General features: G+C 47.8%; 2 protein-coding genes and 1 non-coding gene across 3 annotated transcripts; 2 read left to right on the forward strand and 1 right to left on the reverse strand.

The window, feature by feature from the left end:
- Positions 1–123: 123 nt before the first annotated feature.
- Positions 124–5,209, reverse strand: GGS22DRAFT_165943 (uncharacterized protein). Its single transcript, XM_047961772.1, has 3 exons — positions 4,718–5,209; positions 4,374–4,656; positions 124–4,314 (listed from the first exon to the last, which is right to left on the reverse strand). The coding sequence occupies exons 1-3, from the start codon at positions 4,938–4,940 to the stop codon at positions 849–851; spliced, it is 3,972 nt and encodes a 1,323-aa protein (XP_047817564.1). The 5' UTR covers positions 4,941–5,209; the 3' UTR covers positions 124–848.
- A 3,954-nt stretch (positions 5,210–9,163) lies between these two features.
- Positions 9,164–14,143, forward strand: GGS22DRAFT_25084 (raptor N-terminal caspase like domain-containing protein). The gene is made up of 3 exons (XM_047966604.1): positions 9,164–10,004; positions 10,123–13,742; positions 13,800–14,143. The coding sequence occupies exons 1-3, from the start codon at positions 9,456–9,458 to the stop codon at positions 14,023–14,025; spliced, it is 4,395 nt and encodes a 1,464-aa protein (XP_047817565.1). The 5' UTR covers positions 9,164–9,455; the 3' UTR covers positions 14,026–14,143.
- A 1,132-nt stretch (positions 14,144–15,275) lies between these two features.
- On the forward strand, positions 15,276–15,356 carry GGS22DRAFT_t85. Its single transcript has one exon. It is a non-coding gene; the product is annotated as a tRNA-Glu (tRNA).
- Positions 15,357–15,629: the final 273 nt, after the last annotated feature.

The raw sequence follows: 15,629 nt of genomic DNA on the forward strand, positions 1-15,629 counted from the left end.
GAGGGTGTACGTATCATGATATTCTTTTGCTTATACGAAGTAGTAACGTAAGAAAAAAAATCTCGTGTCGTCTATACGAACAGAAGTTCTCACTTCACGACAAATCATAGTTATCATCACAATCTCCAAGTCACAGCATTCATCATCAAACAAGGTGTCGAAAAGCTAAAAAGCCTCATCAAGATTGAACTATTCCCACAACTATCGCAAGATCGTCATGTTCTAAGGAGAGGGGCCGTGTACGCCTACACCGCAGGGCACGAGCAGCCTCCTCTCCCAGGTATCATTTTTTAATTCCTCCCAAATTGCCAGCCCGGGCACCGGTCAGCGGTGGTGGCGGTAATGTACATTAGCTTTAGGAGGTTAAGTTTCCTGATCATTCTGCGCGGTCCACCGATCAAAAGTCTGACAAGACGTTCCCATCCGTTTTCTTGAACTACTAGGAATGATATTCCCAAACCAAACCAACTCCGTAAGGCGCATCGCGTTCGGTCATATCTTCGGAACAGGCCTCCATATGTCAACGAATAGGCTGAGCTTGCGTGGGGGTTACAGTTCATTCCGCCTCCGATGCAGAAAACATAAGGAAATTACAAAAACAAGGGTGTCATGAAGGTTAAAGAGAACGCCAGTAGGTAAACCCACGAGCCAGGATGATAATAAGGCTCCAAGGAGGATGTTGTCCCAAGATTGTGTATAAGGACATGGTCGAATCGAAAGGATGGAATCATAAGTAATTGGGTATGCGTTAATACATCGGTGCCGTTACAGGAATCACACGCAGAATGTACAAATGTTTTGTTGGAGGAAAATGACAACGATGGGGAATCTGTTTACGTCCCGAGTAATCACGAGGCATGATTACTCTTGGCCGTACCTATCTTTTCGTTCTCTTCCGTGTCGAGTCGTTTCCTCCAGTCAGCTAGACTCTCGCTAAGGCCAAGTCCGACTCCGTCGTCTTCCCTTTTGGTGCCTATTCCTTCGAAGTCGAAGGTATTCGAGAGTCTATAATTCTTGTTCGTCGTTTCCCAGTGTGTTCGTAGGAATTCAAGTTCATTAGCTAGATTGTCAAGGGCTGTGCTGTTTCTAGCATTGTCAAAGCCGCCGTATGTACTTTCCGCTTCAGAACTTTCTTGTCTGATGTGGCCCAAGCCGCCGCCATTTGCACTCGGAGTGTTGATGCTAGTGTTGGTGGCGGTGATCATCTGATCTGTGCTCATGCGACTGCGTCTTCGGTAGTTATCGACCGAGGTCTCTACCTGGTCTAACAATAAACTGACCTTCTGTTCGGCTTCCTGTACTCGTTTCTCAAGTAGGGCATTCTCTTGTTGCATCTGCTCCAGTTCCTTTTCTCTCGTCGTTAATCGTTCCGCAGCATCGTTGCGGGACTTGAGTGTGTTGTCTCGTTCTTGCTGAGTAGCATCCAGCTTACTCCGTAACTCTACTAACTGTCGCTCAAGCTGTCCAGAGGTATGCTTCACATGTTCCTGAAGGCTCTCGATCTTCTTCTCTAGGGAAGAGCGCTCGGCTTCCCAATCAGCAGGCGCGGTATTGTCATGAGAAATAGAGCGTTCTTCGAGCTCAAGATTTTCGTTCTTTAAGCGGCCGTTCTCGCTTTGAGCTTGCGCAAGTTCCTGCTTCATCTTCTTCAGCATCTTCTCCGTGCCCTTAACATAATGAACAGCTGATTGATAATCATTCTCCAACTGGACTATTCTGTTACGATAAGCAGCCTCGGATTCCTGGAACTGTGTAGTGAAAGTCTGTTTGGTCTCTTCGTGGGCAGCAACCGCCTGTGCAAGTTGCCGTTCAAGCTCGCCAGCTCTTGATGGATCAGGAGAGTTGGTCCTGGAACCCATGCCTCGAACTCGAGCGAGACTAGTGGGGCTAATGCCCCTTTCAGCTAATATGTCCTTGAGGGTGTTGTGCTGGACGGTAATGGCGTTGGCCTCAAGTTGCTGGTTTGCTAGCTGATTCCTGAGGTCTGTGTTCAAGGCTTGAAGCGACTGCGTGTCTCTCAGGGCAGATTGTAGTTGTCGTCGGATCGATACACCTTCCCTACTTGACTGTTCTTGGTATGCCTCAAGTCCGGCGATTCGCTCTTCAGCACTTCGAAGTTTATCTGAAGCAATATCGGCTTCCTGTCGATACTTCTTAACGAGTAGATTTGCCGCTTCGATTTGGCCCTGAAGGATTACAATCCGGTCTGAATTAGCCTGACTAGCCTTACTTGGGTCTCTAGTGATCTTTTCTAATCCAGAAATTAGCGCCTGCCGATGAGTATTTGCTTCTGCTGCATGTCGCTCAGCGAGTTCTTCGGCATCCCGTAGTCGCTGGGTGGTCGATTCTAATTCTGTAGCATGTGCTTCATGTTCAGCTTTGAGCTTGTTAAACTTGGATTCAATTGTCGTTCGCTGGGATCGTTCCTCGTCAAGCTTGCGCTCTAGGTGGGCGCGCATGTCCGCTGATGATACTACGGCCTCTCGAAGAGATTCTAAAGTCTCATTATGTTCTTTGGAACTGCCGACAGCCTCGTTGTATTTACTCTCGAAGTCATCCTTCTCGACGCGTAGAAGTTGTAAGGACGCGAGTGCCTCAGCGCTAGCAACTGATTGTTCTCTTGCTTCGCGCTGAACCATATGCAATTCGGCCCGTAGTTGTTCGATCTCCGAAGACGTCCGCTGCTTGTACAACTCCAATTCAGCTATCCGCTTGTGGGTGGCGCTCAGGGTTTCATCTGCTAATTGCCTGGTTCGTTTCTCAGCCTCGAGTTCTGATACCGCTCGAGCGAGGCTATTTTGCAAATCTCTCTGTACATTAAGTGCAGTCGCAAGCTTCTTATTGAGATTAGCAGAACGATCACCGTTGTCTATGTCCCTCTCCCCGTCTAGCTGTGGAGTGCTAGCGGCACTTCCAGTCTGTGCTGCCATCTTGGCTTTAGCATAGACGGCTTCACGGACTGCAGCGTCACGCTGTCGCTCTACCTCGGCGATCTGCTTTGCTGCTAGGATTGCTTGCTTATCAACGGCGCTTTGTACATTAGCCAACTCTTGTTTCATAGCCAATAGCGATTCGATTAGCCGCTTGTCATCATCGTCGAATGTCTCTGCTGCCCGAGACTCTAGAGTCGGACTGAGGGTTGCATTAGACATATACCCGGCTTTGCGAGCCAACTCTAGCTCTGAAGCATACCATGCATTCCGGTTTCGGGAGGCATCGAGTTCCTTCAAGAGGGCAACAGTCTGCGAATTTCTATTCGAACCTTTCCTTGATAAAGGATTACTGGGCTGCCTTGTCGGTGGAGGTGGAGAGGATGGGCGGACTGCTATGTTCTTGAGGGTTGGCTCCGTATTGCTGTCGACAGAACCCTGGCCGCGGGTTTGGCGCGACTGCTTGGGTTTGGGCTCATCCCTTGCTAGATTCTCAGATCTAGAAGCACTTCTAGCGGTTTGTTGATTAGGCGTTCGCCTTCCGTTCGTGGCCGGAACCTCTTCTTTAATCGGTTCCCGCGATATCGGGGACTGGTTTTGGCTGTTGATGCCAGATGATGCAGCACCAACAGCTTCCCTCTCTATCCGCTCGATAGATGTATTTCTTGTGCGACGGCTAGCCGCATTTGTATCGATATTAGGCTTGGGAAGCTGGCCTTGCGGTGGAGGTCCTGAGGGAGTAGAGGTTCCCGCAGCTCTTGGAAGTTTCGACATTCCATTGCTGATTGGAGGGGGGCCATTGATGTCTATACCCATAATACCTTTACCGGTACTGTTTGTTGGACTATTAGGGCTAGCCACGCGTTTCGGATCCGGTCCAGCAGAGCCCTCACGGGATGGAGCTTGTCTACCGCCGATAGCAGGGACTTCACCGCCACTCGGCCGCCTTGCCTGCTGTACTTTCTGAGTATTTGACTGGATCTGTGCATCGTTGGGATATCGAATCTTGGTGGTGTCCAAAACATAGACGATCCCCAAATCATTCACCTGGTTGGTGGTCGAACTAGGCTCCCCTCCAACAACGACGACTGATTTTCCCACGGATGTCATACTATGGCCAGACCGCGGAGAAGGAGACGGACCCATGTTCTGGAAGGTATACCAACGGCGAGAGGGGATCCGGAACGCGGCCAAATCACCCAAGTCAGCCCCTTCTTCGGTACGACCACCAAAAACATACATAACGTCGTCTACAAGCGAAGCAGCATGACCTTCTCTCGGAACGGGAATGTATCCGATAGAATCTAATTGGGACCATTTGTTGACTGCCGGTTCGTAACACCATACATCATTAAACCATTGGAAGCCGTTGGTGCCGCCAAATCTGCGATGGTGAGCTTTTGAAACATGTGATGACAGTGTGATTTTTCTTCTTTAACTTACAGGTACATCTTATCATTGAAGGTAACCATAGAATGGTTGGTCCTAGCAGGCGGTACTTTACCTTGCATTGCTCCTCCGGGTTCAATGTTCTCGCTGAGGATTTCCCATCTGTTATTGGGCATTTGCAACTGATTGAGATCAAAAGCGGCCAGGTCGTTCATAAAATACCCTTCCACCTGACCACCAAAGATGTAAATCTTCGACCCGATAATGTTCAAAGAGTGCCCATAGCGACCTGACGGCCTTGGACCGGCCGGCAGAGCTCTTGACCATTGCCGCGTGGCTGAAACGCCTGATTAGCCAATGCTGACAAGAATAGGATGTGGCGGGTCACGATGTCTTACAAGTATTGAGGAGGTACAAAGTTTCGTCTAGAACATCAGTCTCGTCGATTTTGGTATCACCACCATATACGATGAACGCATTGCCTACTAGGAGAGAGGAATGTCCAACTCTTGGTCCGGGGCCTTCAGAAACAGTGACGAGTGGATAGCACGACATATTTCCTCCGGCCTCGATCATCCATAGATCACCCTTGACAGTTGAACTATTGATTAAACCACCCATGACGTAGATATCTCCCTCCTTAGAAGAAACAGAGTTGACGGCTGCTCCATATCTAGGGAAAGGGCTGGGCGTGCCCGTGTTCAGTATTAAGCGTCGCTGCGACCAAGGATATAGCGAAGCATTCACGTTTTGTTGCGGAGGTTGTGCAGGAGCATTGCGAAACTTTTTGAATTATGATTATTAGCTTAATTTCTAGAATATAGTTCAATTGTCCTGTGTGCTGGCAGTGTGCTTGGTGCTGGGTATTGAACGTTGGACGTGGTCTAAGAGGCACAGAAGGGTAAATTAAATAGATTAAATAAAAGAACTTACGGGCAAGTCGCTCACTTGTTGCGGTTGTTGCGGCTGTTGACCCTGTGATGGATCCTGGGCACGACGAACAGCATACTTCTCGGCATCTGGACTTGGAGTACCTTCGTCGAATGAATTCAAACTTCCTGTTGGAGTTGATCGGGAGCCTTTCTCTTCTCTAGCGATGCGCCCAGCTGCGCCTTGCACTTGGGGTGACGATCCAGGGGGTCCCTCTCTACTGTTAACGTTCCTCTCCTGATTCTTCTTAGATTTGAATAAAAAAGCCATGACGAGTTATAGCCAGGCACCCTCGTAAGGAGTGCTTAGACTATACTGTCGACCGTCGCCGCTGCGACAAACTGCTAGAAATCGTAGATGTCGATGCCGCGTTCGGATAGATTGTATGTGGATTATATGCGTGATGTGCGACAGATCAGTGTGGTCGGTAGGGTCGGTAGGCGGGAGGTCTTGATGCAAATGCAACGAAATCGGGGATTATGCGATGGACAGAGGTATGAAAGGTTCGTCGTGGTAAGAATCGACGTTCGGGATGGCTGGGGTTGAAAGCATGAGGTTGGAAATATCGTTGATGGGTCCTCAATCGAAATTGCGCCGATTGCTTGTAACTTGCGCAGCCCCTCGACTTTTTTTTATTACCCCCTTCTAAGCCTCCGTATTCCTTTTTTTACTCTACCTAACAAGGTAGTAGTTGTAACTTGGGGATACCAAGTTGAGGACAGGTACACACTTGAATAGGAAAAATGCACTGAAATAGAACTACCGTGCTGTTGCACTTGTAAATTGGAACGATAGATAAAAAATGAAGGGTTAACGGATCGAATGTTGCGACGGGTTTATTCGTTTGTTAGGCGCTTATGGTGGGTATCCCCTCAAAATCATCCAGGGTGGTTTAAAAAAAAAAGTTATTGTACAATACGCAGACAAATAAAGGAGGACTAGAACATTAGTAATTTATCGCCTTACTAAATATTATTCGATCCCAAAAGCCTGCAGCGACGAAGCAACTGGCTATTGGAACGGCGTCGTGAAGAAAGGGTGATGAAAATGAGCGGCAAAGGAAAAAAACGAATTGGGATGATGAATTGAGGAAGAACGATGTCGACTTCCTTAATGTTCAAATTCAGTTCAAGTTCAGTTCAGGGACGACGCATGCACCAAATTTCCAGAAAAAAAAAAGTCGAAAAGTCCCCCCAGGACCCCAAGATGCTCAGGGCAGTCACCACCAAGCATCATCAAGCACCAGGGCACCTGCAGGGTCGGCTTATGAGGGGCCGTGCTATGCTAGGTAATTCCTGATTAGTACTGGCGTTCACTTATGCAGCACCTTAACTGCAGGTTACAATTGGATAAGAGGAGCCTAATTTGGGGGGATATCCATTTCTCCAAGGGGGTTAGCGGCACGATTAAAATAAATGCCTTCTATTGGATTGTACCAATACATCCATCGTAGCTATTGGGTGGGAAAGACTAGGGAATATCAGGGAGTTAGCTCCTGAATATTACCCAGGTAACTGCTAATATCATAATAACAATCACACTACGTACTAGGTAACACTGAGAAGATACGATGTGCTAGCTTAGACTTTTGTTATTATTATTGACTTCTAGAATAAATATTTGCTGATTTCGAGTCTTCGACTATTCCTCCAGGAGCAACGCGTACAGACGTACATACATAAAAGGCATCCTGGACATTATCAAAGGACACACTAGGTAATCAGCCTAACCAACTTAGGTAATTATTTGTTTCCCTAGATTTGATGCAAGTGTTTGTTGTTGAAACAAGTTAGAACAAGCTAGCCTAACTCTAATAAATCTAATAGATGACAACAGTGGGATGGTGCTGACTGGCTGGCCGAGATCTTTCTTGATTTGATTCTGCGTGCGCATTACCCGGTACTCTTCTATGTCCACGTGGATGACATACTATAAATAGGGGAAGGCCTGAGTGATGCTATTCAATGTTCTGTTAAGTACCTACCGCCTACCTTCGTAATTATCGTCTGTAAGTCTAATTACAGAACTGTAGAAATCTTCCAATCTTCCATATCACCTACCTAAAAGACCTACTTAGGTGGGTAGATAATTCAGGGGGGGCCACATGTTCGTTCGATCTAATAGGCTCCGTCGTCGAAAATGCCTTAAGTATCACATCGGGAGATATGGCTATCACACATCGGAAGAAATATAACGCCTAGGTAGGTAGTAAGGCATGATACTCCCTAATAGCATTACAGATTCTCGACCTCAGTTGTCTCAATACATTGTAAATCTTGCATCGTGGTTGGTGTGGTAGTTACGACATAAGCCAGACTTACTATGCAGCAACGTGACAGCATGAAGAATATCCACACATCTTTAAATTTTCTTAATGTGTTATCTAAAGCATCGCGATGAGCTTGCGGCGCGAAATTTATAGTGTGGTGAGACACCCCCTTTTCTTATGGATACTTGTCTTTGCATCTCTCTTGAATCTTTAGGTAATTAATAGGTTAGGTCAACTTAGTGAACATTGAATGATTGAATGCGCATGTTCCTAATGTATGTACAGTACATGCGTACGCCTCCCTGACTTCGGGAGAACGATAATCGATTAGATAGTAGTTACATATCATCTAAACTTCAAATGGATGGATCCCCGGGCAAGGCTGGCAGGCTGGCAATGGTGAGGAGGGCTAAGTGGGCACGAAATGTATTTGGGGATGTGTCGATCACTTAGCGAAACGGGCAACCTGAAACACAACCAATTATCCAGCACGTGAAGGATACAGCGCATCAGTAGCACGGCTGGATGGTAGAACTCTGTCTAGCCATATAAAATACCTATCACACCCCCACCATCTAGCGTATCGTGGTATCGATGTCCAACAGTTCTGCCGTATTCTTACGTACTTAACAGCTTAGGTGATGGTGCGAGTGTGACGAAGCATTTCCAATTTACCGATAGGTATCTGGCTTTTCCCGACTTACACAGGTATGTATGCTGTATGGTGCAGCCTTCGTTGATCCCATATCCAGTCTCTCCGAGTTTATCCGAGAGGAAGCAGACCAAGCAGACGTCGAATTATCGTGGACAAGCAGACAGGATGCGGCTGATAGGTCGTGGCTGAGAATATGTATTGTGGCAGTCCTCAGAAGTTTTCAGAACGACCTCTTGGCTTGCTTGGTATTGGAACGGAACAAATGCCGTGCATTCAGCAGCCGAGGCTTATCTTGACTTGGTGCTTGTTTCTCTCTGCCTAGTATTACCTAGGACCTATTACTTGAGTACAGACTAGAGTTTGCTCAACGAACCAGCTATGCTTGAGAGGACAAGGAATTTATTATTGCTTCTTACCTAAGTGCATAGCGATGTTGGGATGGATATTGCAGTAATGTTGTGGAGCACCTAGTCTGGAGCCTCACTACAATCCATAGCAGGCAGATATTGATATTAATGGTTTGTTGTTAGCAAACATCCACAATTATTTTTTTGAAAACAAAAAAAGTCTAGAATTTTTCGAGATTTGCAGGACGGAAAACGAGGAGAATTGTATTCTTTGCGACTGCGACGGATGAAAATAGCTCATAGCTGGCGTTAGTAGGTTGCAGCAAGGCGAATGGTGATAAAAAGGGGCAATTTTTTGGGGATTGAGTGCAGTGCCAATTGAGGTGTGCCGAAATATACAAAGGTACATAGTACGTACCGTAGCTGTCAGGACAGCGTCAATTGGGAACATGGCAGCGTGGAAACTGCAACATTGAATTTATTTCGTCACTGACCAGCAGACTGACCTCGGGTTGTACATGCTTTTTTAGCTTTAGAGTACTTAGGTACCTTTTCCCACCGCCTTTCCGCCGCTTGCCCGCTTGTACCTACCAACCAGAGTAGACCTGATTAGACCGTAAGCTTTCGTTCGCAAACGTTAAACCCGGAGATAGGTAGCTTCCAGCTGGAGAAAGCCAGGATTTAGCGACTTACATAGCGACTTAGCGTCTAGCGCTCATCGCATATCCACGCTATCCACGCATCCAAACCGTCGAATAATCAACTTCTCCGATTTCTAAGCCTCACCACCAAACCACGCCAAACCACCCAATCTCAACCCCACCGAACCGGTTGTTCCATTTCTGCTTCGTCAGAACTTTACAACCGTGTTTCCTGTGTGTGTTGGAGCGCCTAAACTTGAACTTGACGTGCATCAAAAATGTGCTACAAACATCATGACTGCCGTCACGTTCTCTTCCCGTAGCGCGTACACTTCTGGGCAGCGTTCGACCCATCAGATCCCGACCATTTCGTCGCCGCATCCTCGTCATAATCTTCTAACAACCGATCCTAACTCTAATTCCCTCCGCGACTATTCAAACTCGTCGGCGACTAACCCTCCCATGACTAATGGTGCTTCTACAAACATGCCTTCACGACTAGGCACAGGCGGCCCAATTTATGCGGCACGAGATCCCGAGCTGGCAAATGGCCGGCCACGCACGGCGACGGAAGAGAGAGAGACGGTGGACCTCGACCGACGTCCATTAACTGCTCCCGGAAATAAGCATAATATTTCCCTTGCGATACCCCCAGATGATTCCGATCACGATAAACCTGGTAGAAGACTAATTTCCAAGCCGCCGTTGCTAAGATCGAAGAGCGAGCACATAGTAAAACGCGAAGATGGAGATCAGGCAGACGAGGAAGTTCATGAATGGGGTGCGCGACATGGGTTTGAAGACCATTATCAGTCTGAGGATATTATATCCCAACTGGCAAATGTGAGTGGAACCTCGGCTCTTACGATACTTGCCATTCAATCCGAACGCGCGTATATTTGTGTTGCGCCGTCGTTGCTAGGCAACCTCAAGTAAGAGGTAGACTAACTCAATTATATAGAATTGGTACATGTACTATACGGAGAAACGACACGAGACTACGGGACAACCCGAATCACCCAACTATGCGATCGAAGATTGGCGTATGCGGGATCGCTTAAAAACAGTTTCAGCTGCTCTTGCGGTTTGCCTTAACATAGGTGTTGAGCCCCCGGATCAGCTGAAAACGAACCCCGGAGCGAAGCTTGAGGCGTGGCAGGACCCCTTCGTACCTCCCGCAGCAAAAGCACTCGAGCAGATTGGGAAGTCTCTGCAAGCTCAGTATGAGAACATATCATTGCGGACGAGGTATAAGCAGTACTTGGACCCCTCGGTTGAAGAGACCAAGAGGTTCTGTCAGTCTTTACGAAGAAACGCAAAAGATGAACGTGTTCTCCTTCACTACAACGGCCATGGAGTTCCAAAACCAACGGCGTCGGGAGAGATTTGGGTTTTTAACAAAACTTTCACCCAATACATTCCGATCTCTTTGTACGACCTCCAGCACTGGCTTCAGGCGCCTACCATCTTCGTCTGGGACTGTTCCGAAGCTGGAAATATCCTGAACAACTACCACCGATTTGTAGAGAAACACGAGGAAGAGGAGGATGCGGCTGCTGCTGCTGACCCGAACTATGAGAAGACTAAATATCGATCATACCTTCATCTCGCAGCATGTGCCGTCAAGGAAAACCTCCCAACCAACCCGCGTCTCCCGGCTGATCTGTTCACGGCATGTCTGACAACACCGATAGAGATGGCGTTGTGGTTTTTCGTCTTGCAGAACCCGCTCAAGACCAGTATATCGCCGGAGCGGGCCAAGAAACTCCCAGGTAGACTGCAGGAAAGGAGGACGCCACTTGGAGAACTGAATTGGATCTTCACGGCAATCACCGATACTATTGCCTGGACCTCTCTACCTCGAAAGTTGTTCCGCAAATTTTTTAGGCAGGATCTCATGGTGGCTGCTCTCTTCCGTAACTTTATCCTCGCTCAGAGAATCATGATGGTGTATGGATGTCATCCACAGTCGTACCCGGAATTACCCGACACTCACCAACATCCTCTATGGGAGAGCTGGGATTTAGCCGTCGATTTGGCATTGGCGCAACTCCCTATGATGGAACGAAAAGAGAACGAGGGGATCGAGTACGAATACCAGAGTTCGTCATTCTTCGCAGAGCAGTTAACCGCTTTTGAGGTGTACCTTGCACGAGGAGATGCTATGCAACAGAAGCCACCTGAGCAGCTTCCTGTTGTGCTCCAGGTCTTGCTTAGCCAGCAGCATCGTGTCCGAGCTCTCATCTTGCTGGGCAAATTCTTAGACTTAGGTCCCTGGGCTGTTCATCTAGCACTAAGCATCGGTATCTTCCCGTATGTGCTAAAGCTCCTGCAGTCTGCTGCCGCCGAGTTGAAGCCTGTCATGGTTTTTATCTGGACCCGGGTTCTCGCCGTTGATGTCTCCTGCCAGCCTGATCTGATCAAGGATAGTGGCTACAACTACTTCTCCTCGATCTTAAATCCATCCGAGGTCCTTGCTGTCGTTGACAGCGACATGCATAAGGCAATGTGTGCATTTGTGCTCTCAATGCTATGTAAGGGTTACCGACCTGGCCAAGCTGTTTGCAATCAGTCCCCTATCATGACGTTTTGCTTGGCACACCTTAGGAATCAAGACAATGTACTACTTCGCCAATGGGCGTGTCTTTGCATCAGCCAATTATGGCAAGATCTCCCAGAGGCGAAATGGAGGGGTATTAGAGAGAATGCGCCCATGAAGCTGTCAAGTTTGACCAAGGACCACGCTTGCGAAGTACGAGCGGCAGTCATTCATGCCATGACAACATTCCTAGGAATTCCAGATCTTACGGATGAAGTAGCCAGAATTGAAGAGTCCATAGCGTGGACTTTGTTGGATATGGCTAATGATGGTAGCCCGCTTGTTCGCAAAGAACTACTCGTCTTCATTTCCCACTTTGTTCTTCGGTACGAGAATAAGTTTATTGTTGCCGCCTATGAACAACTTGTCGAAGAGAAGGAGTACCTACTTTTCCCTCCTACGGATGACGGTCTAGAGCATAAGATGGGATTGCACTATGCGCGACCCGATAATCGTAATCCAGATGGAACGATCAGGGCAGCTGCCCAGGGGTTGTCTTCCAACACGGTCTTTGCAGCTTGTTGGAAGCATATACTGGTCCTAAATGTTGACCCCCATCCCGAGGTCCAGCGCGATGCGACAATCGTCGTTGATTACGTACACAACGCACTCCTGTCTTCGTCAGCTGGCTTCCAGGCTCAAAATCTAATGGATGAGATTCAAAGGCGTGCGCGACGATCTCGTGGCCACAAGAAACAGCCGTCTACTTCACGAAATGGCCTTAAGACATCCACATCCGAAATTACACCCCCAGAACCTTCTCCTGGTCTTCTTAAGCGGACTGCTAGCTTGCTATTCCAGCTACCCAGTATGTGGGCTGGCGACTCGACCAATTCTTCACCATTGCCCTCCCCGGGACTTGTGAGGAATTTGTCTCAACGGAATAGACTTACTCTGGATTGGGCTACTCCCCCTGAGCAGATCGACCAAGCTAACGCCCCTGCAAATTATAACACCGCTGATGAACCTGTATCAGGAAAGTTCAAAGAACGGCAACTTGATCAGGCACCCACCTTACCTCTTCCAAGTACGTTCTTAGACTGGTCCATTGAATACTTCCGGGAACCACAAATGCATCCTAGCGAAGCCGAGGAACCGGGAAGTACCGAATACAACGAACGGCTATGGAGAAGAGCTCGAAACGAGAACATACTCAGAGAGACTCAGCCACAGAAGCAGCATGCAGGCAGTCACAGGTGGAATAACCAATTATGCATCATGAACAACGGTGCTCAACCGGCAAAAATGACATTCCATCAATATGAGGACCATCTTGCAGTCGCCGATGATGGCAACACGGTTTATATCTGGGACTGGAAGAAGCAGGCTAGATTGAACCGATTCTCGAATGGGAATCCGGATGGATCAAAGATTAGTGACATGACATTCATCAATGAGGATGATACGGCATTTTTAATGACCGGCTCTTCGGATGGTGTGCTTCGGGTTTATCGAAACTACGATTCTCCCAAAAAGACCGAGTTAGCTTCGGCATGGCGAGCACTAACTCATATGGTTCCTAGCAACGTCAACTCGGGGATGGTGTTTGACTGGCAACAGGTGACTGGCAATGTGCTTGTTGCAGGAGATGTTCGCGTTATTCGGGTCTGGGCTGCCGCACATGAGACATGTATTATGGACATTCCCGCACGGTCAGGGTCATGTGTCACATCACTGACGTCAGACCAAATGACTGGTAACATCTTTGTGGCTGGGTTCGGCGATGGTGCGGTCCGGGTGTTTGATACCCGTCTCCGACCACAAGAGTCTATGGTAAAGAAGTGGAAAGATGATTCCGATCGACAATGGATTAGAAACGTTCATATGCAGCGTGGGGGTCAGCGTGAGTTACTTTCTGCGAGCCGAAACGGCAAAGTTAAGCTTTGGGACATCCGCATGGATTCGCCGCTCCGTGTTATTCAAGCAACACGTGACACCCTCCGAACAGCGAGTACTCATGAACATCTACCGGTTTTCTCTGTGTAAGTTTGAGCTAGCATCAATCACGTTCCCCCTATCTTTTACTAACAGAGTTTCAGTGGAACATCTGCACACACTGTCAAGGTTTTCAACTTTGATGGCCGTGAGCTCTCTCGGATGGAGCCATACTCTAGCTTCCTACAGCAAAACCGTGGCGCACCCATCTCAGCCACGGCATTCCACCCCCACCGCATGATTCTAGGCTGTGCAGCACGCGGTGACCAGCACATCAACCTCTTCACGTGCGCCAATCAAAAACCGGAAGGCAGTCTCGACTCGTTGTAAAACGCCACCTCGCTCATCACATACAACCGAAAAGACACGGATATAATGCACCGGGAGCAGTAATGACCAAAGACCCTTTTTAATGTTACGAACTGACTAGATGCAATCCCACTTTGCTCGCACATACAACAGCGAAGAAGGGGGCGTAGACGACGAGGACTTGGTATTTGCTTTATTTGAATTTATGTTTTTGTTAATGGGAGGGACTGGTAGGCATGCATAAGACGACATATGCATGCGAGGACGGCGTCGGGTCGTCTTTGGGCGGGCAGGCTTTTGCATTGTTGGGTTAGTTTCACTGCGCGCACGGGAGGGGGTAAAGGGAGGAGGGAACTCGTTAGATCATACATCTACATCTGCCGGGCGAGGCGTACCTACTACTACTACTCTTAATAATACACCAATGGATGGTTTTCACGATGACTGTTGCTGTTTTCTGGTTTTTTGCGGGGGCACTGGATTGTTTTAGTGGATTGGTGACGTGATGATTTATGTGCGACCCCTTGTGTAATGCGCCCCTATTTCTTTCAACTTATGGATGCCCCTATGAAGGTTTGTCGATATCACGTGTCCGTTATAACCCCTATCAACTGTCACCGGAAGGCAGTTAATACGGTCTAATATGAATGAAAAGTGACTATTCGCCGTATTTCTTAAACTATGACTACAATGGATAGCTTGAGTATCACATCTCAGAAATCACGCAGAACACAATGTCTCAACGCCACAGTATCACCGAATTCGGCTAAATCCGTCTTCTACGATAGCTTCAATTCCGCGGATCGATAAAAACATTTCAGCCACTAAACACAAAAAAATTAATTGGCCAGTAGAGGAATCGAACCCCCTGACCTAGCATTAAAGTTGCAGATAGTCCAGCATTTACTAACGCGTTCCAAACACGCTCCGCTAGGCCACTCCAGTTCGGCCCTCTCGTGCGTATAGAGATACTCATTGGTTGATGGACAAAGTTCAATTTTAGTCTATATGGGCCTTGTCGTGGCGATGTCGTTTTGTTTGGCGGTTGGTAAAACAGCTTGGTCGTCGACTCGCGGTGGAGTTTGGGGTTTGCTGGGGAAATGTGGAGGTGGTGGAAAAGGGGGGAGGGGGGCGAAAAGGGGTTAATGTGAATTAAAGTGAGCTCCCTGGAAGCTGAAGCGCGTAAACCGCGGCACATAGACGGGACATGGGACGTTTTAAGTGTTAACAAGCCGTCAATTTATACCGATTGCTCCCTGATGTCAGGCAAGAACTTCATGGCGTAGTGGAAGCGCACCAGGTTTTCGGCTCCGAATGCCTAGAAGTCCTCTGATCAAAACAGAGTGAAGCTATTTTTTTCTATTTTTCAAATTATTATTTTACGCCTCCTCCTTTCATGCTCACGACCAAGTTCGATATTCATACAAAGAGTACCTACCTAGGTAAATATGTCGCTTTTGAACAATAAACTACCTCCTAGAGTACATTGAATGCGCTATTAATTTGATAATCGCCTTTCTCTTCCAACTTCAGAACATCAATTGGTCCTCTCATAATATCTTCAGTCCATGATATCCAGATTAGCTATTGCGTGAACCGATTGTATCCAGGCTCAGCCCTTGCCC

This window comes from Annulohypoxylon maeteangense (assembly GCF_022496945.1).
Source record: "Annulohypoxylon maeteangense strain CBS 123835 unplaced genomic scaffold GGS22scaffold_11, whole genome shotgun sequence".
NCBI classification, from domain to species: Eukaryota; Fungi; Ascomycota; class Sordariomycetes; order Xylariales; family Hypoxylaceae; genus Annulohypoxylon; species Annulohypoxylon maeteangense.

Excerpts from the sequence above, each read along its gene's own strand:
- GGS22DRAFT_165943 (XM_047961772.1), bottom strand. The coding sequence starts at position 4,940 with ATGGGTGGTTTAATCAATAGTTCAACTGTCAAGGGTGATCTATGGATG. Across the intron at positions 4,657-4,717 it reads TTTGTACCTCCTCAATACTT|CCACGCGGCAATGGTCAAGA; the intron begins GTAAGACATCGT and ends CAGGCGTTTCAG. Across the intron at positions 4,315-4,373 it reads TTCAATGATAAGATGTACCT|ATTTGGCGGCACCAACGGCT; the intron begins GTAAGTTAAAGA and ends TCACCATCGCAG.
- GGS22DRAFT_25084 (XM_047966604.1), top strand. The coding sequence starts at position 9,456 with ATGACTGCCGTCACGTTCTCTTCCCGTAGCGCGTACACTTCTGGGCAG. Across the intron at positions 10,005-10,122 it reads TTATATCCCAACTGGCAAAT|AATTGGTACATGTACTATAC; the intron begins GTGAGTGGAACC and ends TCAATTATATAG. Across the intron at positions 13,743-13,799 it reads CATCTACCGGTTTTCTCTGT|TGGAACATCTGCACACACTG; the intron begins GTAAGTTTGAGC and ends ACAGAGTTTCAG.